Source organism: Streptopelia decaocto, assembly GCF_964273445.1.
Source record: "Streptopelia decaocto genome assembly, chromosome: 1".
In the NCBI taxonomy this organism is placed as follows: Eukaryota; Metazoa; Chordata; class Aves; order Columbiformes; family Columbidae; genus Streptopelia; species Streptopelia decaocto.
This window is the reverse complement of record NC_138663.1, coordinates 63,410,738-63,418,505: the sequence shown is the minus strand read 5'-3', so window position 1 is coordinate 63,418,505 and position 7,768 is coordinate 63,410,738. Positions and strand designations below refer to the sequence as shown.

General features: G+C 35.3%; 1 protein-coding gene across 1 annotated transcript; it reads left to right on the top strand.

The window, feature by feature from the left end:
- The first annotated feature begins 3,621 nt into the window (after positions 1-3,621).
- Positions 3,622-7,694, top strand: PMCH (pro-melanin concentrating hormone). Its single transcript, XM_082063936.1, has 2 exons — positions 3,622-6,788; positions 7,286-7,694. The coding sequence occupies exons 1-2, from the start codon at positions 6,540-6,542 to the stop codon at positions 7,688-7,690; spliced, it is 654 nt and encodes a 217-aa protein (XP_081920062.1). The 5' UTR covers positions 3,622-6,539; the 3' UTR covers positions 7,691-7,694.
- The last annotated feature ends 74 nt before the right edge of the window (positions 7,695-7,768 follow it).

Here is a 7,768-nt window from a genome sequence, read left to right as displayed (position 1 = left end):
TTAGGGCAAATATTATATATTATACATAAATCAGAAAGTCAGATTCTGAAGTCAAGTAGGTCATGTTCTTTGTACAGAACTGTCAAGAGGTGTGGAACTATACCATATGAGTTGACCTCTCTGTATTGTCTCCAACAGCTGTTTCTATTAATGCTTAAAAAACCTATGGAATGTAATAAATACATGCTTGTTGTCCATTTATTAAATATGAAGAGAAAAATGACTCTCCACTACTTTCCACTAATGACTATACAGCTCTCCATCATTTGCCACCAACAAATATAATGTCACCATATTTAAAAGTCTTGTATTACATTTTACAAATTCTTCCTTTATAGATAGAGCAGTAGAACTCATTTTTGTCCTTCACACCCCTCACCAGATTTAATTCCATCTGATCTTTGTTTTTTCTAAGGTAATCCCACACAATCAGCAAGTGTGTGTCTATAGTCTCGCAGGTTACCTGTCCCGGATTCCACATCCCTTGTGAATGTGTTTGAGTTTTGTCAGGAGCTTCTTGTTGATCAACACAGGCCTCCTGTCACCTTGCCTTGAGTTTCAGATGGACAAATCTTGAGTTTAGAGGAGGTGACCCTGCAATCCTGGACCCTTCATTCTCTCTGGGCCTTCATTCCATGGGTTTGGCCCAAGTAGAACTCTAAACAGAGCAAAGTTTGTTCTTCTGAAATTCAAAGCTGTGATGTTATTTGCTCTATTCTCTTCTCTCAGAATCCTGAACTCCACCATTTCACAGTCACTGCAGCCACAGCCTGGTCACTTTTCACATCCATTTACCAGTTATTGATATCAGGTCCAGAGTGCTTCTCTCCCCTCATCAGCTTTTAAGTCATCATCAGTGAATTCCAGATGTGTCCTGGACTGTTTGTGACCTGCTGTGTTGCCCTTCTAGCAGGCAGAAATGTATAGATTTTTTTTTAATGTTAAAATCCAATCTTAAAACCTGATCGTTCCTTGCCAGGAATTACCTAGCATGCTTACTTAAAATTAATTATTGTAATTATAGATGGCACCTCTGAATCAACAGGTAGGTAACAAATTACAGCTAACAGCCAATTTAATTTCATTTAACAGCAATTTTTAAGCATGAAATCTGTGAAATAATTAGTAGCTTAAGTTTCCAAAAAATTTGGAATTAGTCTTGGGTAAGCAATGGGTAAATGCGATCTCTGTCTTCCATTTTGCTCAAGAAAAACATATGTCAAAAACACAGAAGAGATTTAAAGATCCCTATATAATAATAAAGACAGTGCTGGAGATTTTTATAATTTTGTAAAGGTTTGTTTTTCTTCCAATAGACCATTATTTTGAATGGCAAGCTGGTGCGAACTGTGATACTGTAAACAAGAGTGAGGAACAAAAATCAATCTCTGAGTTCAGATCCTAAGTAGAACAACACTGGCAAATCACTGTATAGCCAAAAAGAATCACTACCCATGCAAAGTATCAATGACTCATCCAGCTGAAGCTGTAATCTATATTGGTTCTATTTGTGTATATGTACCACTTCCATTTAAAAAAAAAATAATAATAATAATAATAATCTCTTATATAAATATCATGTGTACTCAGCTGCCTCATACTCATGCGTATAGCATAAAGGGCAAGGAACCCTTGCTCCTTTAAAAGTCACATACAAATCTATGTCCATAGCAGCCAGGGTCAGCAGAAATGGAAACAGATTATGTTATGGGACGCATGCTGAAAACATCTCAGAGAATCAGACATAATGTCAGCAAGTAATTATTCTTTGAATGTGAAACAATTTGGATATAACTATGAATGGCAGAGAGCAGCCCCCAAAATGGTGAGACAGAGCAATTTCAGCTGCAAACAACACTTTCATTCAAAACTTGGTATCTAAATGAATGACAAAGTAGAAGTCCATGTTTGGCAAAAGTCATTGCAGCAGTACATTTCACAGAAAAGATAGCTGATGTTGCTTGCCTTTGGGCAAAATTACACTTAATATCAAAATATGAGAGATGTCAAGCAAGCGCTAAATGCAGGAATATGCTAAGCTATTTTAATTTTTTACTGGGAATTTAACTGTGTCTAACAAAATATAACTCTGGATAAGGCAAATCTTTCATGATTTGATATCAATGCAAATAATTCTTTATATTTCACTGACAACACCACTATCTTCCATGAAAGACGCCCCTGATTAAAACAGCATTAGCTCATAACCAGAATGAGATACTTTAAAAGCAGAAAGTTTTTTCCTTCTAAATAACTAAATTTTTGTGTAATTCTGTATCTTATGGCATTGATCTTTGTAGACCTTGGTGCTCATCTGTCTAGTGGACTGCTGCCACAGTTAGCAACCCTGGCGCCTGTGTTTATAGACTTGTTCAAAGCTTGCTGAAAGCACTGGATAACAACAATCCACCCATCTGGATTGTCAACACTAAAGAAGCAAAGATCTGCCAGAGTAATTTGGCTGACTCCAACAGGCGCTCATCTATGAGAACTATGAGGCATGCTGGCATGAAGGTACATAATCTATCCAGAACCTTATGTGATTTCTTCTGGACAGCTTCCATTGGGATCTCCAGTGTGACTGACATTCTGTACAGCAAGTCTTGAAAACTTTCATAAGTATCTGGCTGTACTTTTGAGTATCAGTGGTAGCACAGTCTCATCTGCAGACAAAGGTAATACAGTGTATAAACCTTATGATTAATGGCCTGCAACTCCCCTTCCTTAGAGCCTGTGAGACAGATGTCTCAAACATATAAAAGTTCACATGCTTGTGATGAAAAAGACCCAACTATAATTGATATAACAGGAGCAGGTACAATTTAGCTAGTTTCCTGGCTTACATAATAGTAAAGAAAAAGCATTGCAAGATTACAATACTCTCAAAATAATAATATCACTCCTAAATCTCGGATAACAATCACAAGCATTGCAATAATATTCTACTGCTGCAATTAAGAGGTCACAAATATTATAAGGTTCTGTAAACCACAGTGCTTATACCATAGGAATGGCAGGAGGAAAGAGTAGAATAGTCAGTATCAAGGACTGGTATGGCAAACAAAAGAGAGAATACGAGATGGGTCCTTTCTAGGTTTTAAATTTTACTTCACAATAACAGAATGAAAAGATACCCAATTCCTCTGGCTAGGGCCCGGAGGAGAAACCCAGACCCGCACCTCAGGTATATGGCTCAGCTTACCACATAAAAAGCATACTACGGCATTTCTATGTTCTTTTTAGGCGTCACAGCTTCTTGTAAGCACCTCTGACCTTCGTTTTCATTTCAAGAATTACTTACAAAATAGCATATCTCAAGAATGTACCTCACATCCAAAGCAGTGTAAAAATACTTTGTGGACTCATAATGCAATGTTACTTACTGTTTCACAAGAAACAAGATTCCTAAAAACTGAGGCTTATACTCTCTCACAAGAAAAAAACAATAGTATTCACTGCCCTGTAATAGTACTTGCTTCACTAAGGGTTAGTGGATTATTTCTGTGCTCTTTTAAGATTCACTAAATGATTTGTTAAGGTTGCTTAAATAGTTTCTTGCATTGTGAAGCTTTTCAATGTTGATAATATTGAAAAAAAACAAGTTTGACTTTTATGTAACATAGAGCTGGTTTATTTACTGTTCAGTCAATGCTAGGCATTAGGCTCAAACACTTGTATGTGACAATTACAGTAGTTACACCACCAAATAAAGTTATTATAGTTGTTTCATAACTCATGCCTAGAATTCAAAATAACTATGAGAAAAATTCCAGGCACATTATCACCTAGATTTTGTTTACTCACATATACCACATCAGATTTCAGATGTTAGGAGTTCATATTTCATTGTAACAAGACGCAACATAGAAGCAAAAAGTTTCTCAAAATAGTTTTTATTGCTCTGTAAGAAGCAGTAGGTTATTAATTACTATAAAAATAAAAAGCCAATTTGATAAACTATAAAATGTAGAAGCTAGTATATGAAAACATTTTACATTTTTACTAAAATTTAAAGTTTCAAGATGAAAAGGAAAAAATGTAAACATCAGAGTGGCAGGATTCTCAAAGGCATTATGAAGAGACTTACACAGTGCATTGCAAATCTGCAGGTCTACAACTGCTGTATACTGCTCTGAACAGGCAGAAAATTCACTGAATTTGTAGACATACGCTATTGATTTCTTAACAGTGTAATTAGGAGGTTCTTCTAATTATCAGATCTTTAACAATCCTTAAAAATCAACAGCCAGTTCGAGAAACACTAGAGGATACTGGGAGAGTACCATAAGTTTGCCCTGAACTTACTTTCTTCTGTAAACATCAGCTTGTAGACACAGTAGAAAACTAAAGAGACACTGTGGATGGAATTTCCAGTTGATCCAGGTCAGTTCTTATTTTAACTGTGCTTTGTATAAATGAAAGATAACATTTGAAAGCAAGCCATGTGTGATACAGGCTGCACACCTGTGGGTACTATAGCTCCAGATAAACAGAAACTCCTGCCACATACACAATTATTTGGTGGATAGCTTGTTCCCCAACTCTTAATGCATATACCAACATATAAAGAGAAAACTCCAAAACACTCCTCCTGTTCTGCCTAGGCTGAGCTAAATGAAGAGTACCATTACGGATCATACATGACCTTTGCTTTATTAATTGAACAAAACTGTTCAAATACTGAATGCAAGGGAAGAATACAAATTAGTAAATAGAGGTTGGATGAGAAGTGCAAAACCATATACAACTGACTTTCAAATTTGTCTTCTCTGTAGCCAGGCAACCAAAATCAAAGTAAACAAACCACTTCAATTGCCCAGAGGCAAGTACAATCTCCAAAGCAAGGAAATGTAAAGAATGAGAAGCGATAATTCAATTTGTCAGAGATGGTCTATGAGGAAAGCATTAAATGCACTTTCCTTATTTGGGGAAAAGTTGGTATATCCAAAATGTCTTTTAATCGAGATATGCTTAGTCCTGCAAGAGAGACTCTCCCATGAAACTTCTTATTAAGAAGTTACTTTGGCAAGGTGGTTTACTTTTCTATGAAGTTTAGCAGTGAGCAGCGATTAAAAAACCCACACTGCTGGTCAGCTCTTCTACATAACATCCTCAGTCCATGGATTAGTGTTGTATCACTGCCTGTTTCAGCAGGAATTGTTACTACTCTTCCCGTACTTCCCTAAGACTATGGGACATCTCTCAGCAGCACTCATATTCCTTCCTTTGACTTATTGTAACAGGTTTAAATGTATACAAATGTATACAAATGTATACAAAATGTATACTTGCCACCCATGACTACAATTGATGTATTGTAGACTTGTCTAGACTATTAAATAGGAAACTTACTTTCTCCTTTATAACACATCAGTAAAAGACAAAAAACAAAAACCAAAAAACACCACTGTACAAAAATCACCTTTGCTACTAAAAATCTACACTTTGTTCTTACTCTATAACACTACAGAGAAAAAGCAGAAAAAGCAAAACGGAGAGTGAGGGAGGAAAACAAGGGGGAAGCAGTTCTCTTTCTGCTTAGTCAGGTTCTTTGTCAACTCCCTAGTGGTTTGTCTTGACTAGGAGGATATTTGCCTCCCTGCGCAAGCCTAAACATTAAAAGAAACATAAAATTAAGAGATGGGAACTATCTAAGAGGTACGCAGCCACTGAATGAATGGCTTGAATCACTAACATTAAGAGATTAGCTGAATTTGAGCTGGCCCCATTTGCATTTCATGTAAGGTTAAAAAAAAATGTTATGCAGAAATTCTCACATTTCCTTTCACAGAGTAATAGGTAGACTTCAAAGACTTCAAAATAAATGACTGACTTTAAATTTTCTTTCTACATTCTTAGCACGCATATCCGACTATAATATACTTGTAGCTGGGAAAGGTCCATTTTCACAAAGAAAATGCAGACAATTACTTGGGTAATATAATAATAAAGATTTCTAGATATAAGTTCTGAATAATGTAACCTGCTACAATGGACATCAAAATACAAATGAATAATTTCAGCTGTAAAACAGTAGTAGTCTAAGCTATTGTTAAATTTTACACTTTTCATCTCTTTCGTGAATCAGTTTTGATCAAAACCAGTGATAGATCACGCCTTTACAGCAATCCTACTTGCTTAGATAGATTAGTTCCTTTTCTTTAAATTGCCTTAACGGGAGGTAAGGCTTTATAAACAACACAAATGGACATAACTTCTTCTGGGAACTTTGTTACACTGATCCATCAAAAGGAACTAATCTGTGCTGTTCTAAAAGCATACAAAGAAACAAATTATCCATGCTGAAGAAATGTTTAAGTAGTTCTAAACAACAGATGGGATTAGAAGGATTATACAAAAGATTACTCCTTAATATGAGTCATTTTAAAAGAGTGAACTCAGCCATTGAAGTGGTTTCCATTCAATCTGTAAAATATATAAAGTGGACACAGAAGGAGAACATACTCATTTACAACTGGAAAAGCTTTCTTAACATTTTAAAACTGTTTAACTTCTATGCAAGCATTAAGTAACCAAGAATGTGTATCTCATCATACATGTTAATTCTCTCTCTCTCTCTTTTTTCTCAAGGTTTTCTACTCTCAGTTTCAAAATCTCTGCAAAAGATAGAAGATGAAGATATGTTGCTAACCACATTAAATCTAGGAAAATCTCTTCAAAATAGAGATAGAGCTGCGAACAGAGTTGCTATACCTTTGCTGAAGCATTATATGACTGAAGACAGCAGTGCTTTGGATGAAGAGGATGACAGAAACATGAAGGTTTTGGTGAGTTTTCAGTTTTACATTTTGGCTTGACCGTAAGATGGGCATTCTCTTTATAACCCCTTAGAAAACAAGTACATTAACTTAAAACAATAACCTGCTGAATATACCAAATATCAGTTTAGCACACTATAGTCAAGAACAAATTTTCAGTTGCAATTATCTAATTCCAAGATTTTAAAATGCGTAACTTGAACAGTCGAATAAAAGAAACCTGATCTTTATAGAACAATATGTAGCCAAAACTTGTGGGAGGAAAAGCCTGTATTTGTGTTTGACTCAGCATGTCCCATATTCAGCAACAGGTTTTTAAGCCCACCAAATAGAAGACTCATTATTTTCTCATGTTCTTTAACACAAAACCATTTCAGCCATTAATTTTAAAACAGCATCTTGAAAGATAAAATACTTGCACTGCTAAGTATAAAGTATGAAATGTCAAGTATAAAAAGTGAACATAACTGACTTTAAACTGTTACGCTTATTTCCCCTTAAAACAGGACACAGCTTCGAGACATGATTTCTTAAATCATGTTATGCCAATCAACTTAGGTAGAAAGCAACTACCTTATCTTGCACTGAAGGGAGCCATGGCTCTTCCAGCTGACACTGAAATTCAAAATATTGAATCAATACAGGAAAGAGAAACTGCAGATGAAGAAGATTCAGTTAAATTCCCTATAGGAAGAAGAGATTTTGACAGTAAGTATATTTTCCCTTTTACACAAAAATTATTTAATTCAGGTAAAGAATTGCAATTTCTATATAGCAATTTAATAAAGATTCATATAAAAAAAAAAAAACCCACGTCACGTTTGGGATTTCCTAAGGCTGATGAAATCTTGGATTTCCATTTTACATCTATTATATGCAGTCCACGGTGGAGGAAGCGTTTGTTATATTAATATTTTCATAGGCCATTAAGAATTATAGTTCCCTAATGATTTAACCTTCAGATTTTTTTCCTGTAGCTCTCAGGTGTA

Excerpts from the sequence above, each read along its gene's own strand:
- PMCH (XM_082063936.1), top strand. The coding sequence starts at position 6,540 with ATGTGTATCTCATCATACATGTTAATTCTCTCTCTCTCTCTTTTTTCT. Across the intron at positions 6,789-7,285 it reads ACAGAAACATGAAGGTTTTG|GACACAGCTTCGAGACATGA; the intron begins GTGAGTTTTCAG and ends CCCTTAAAACAG.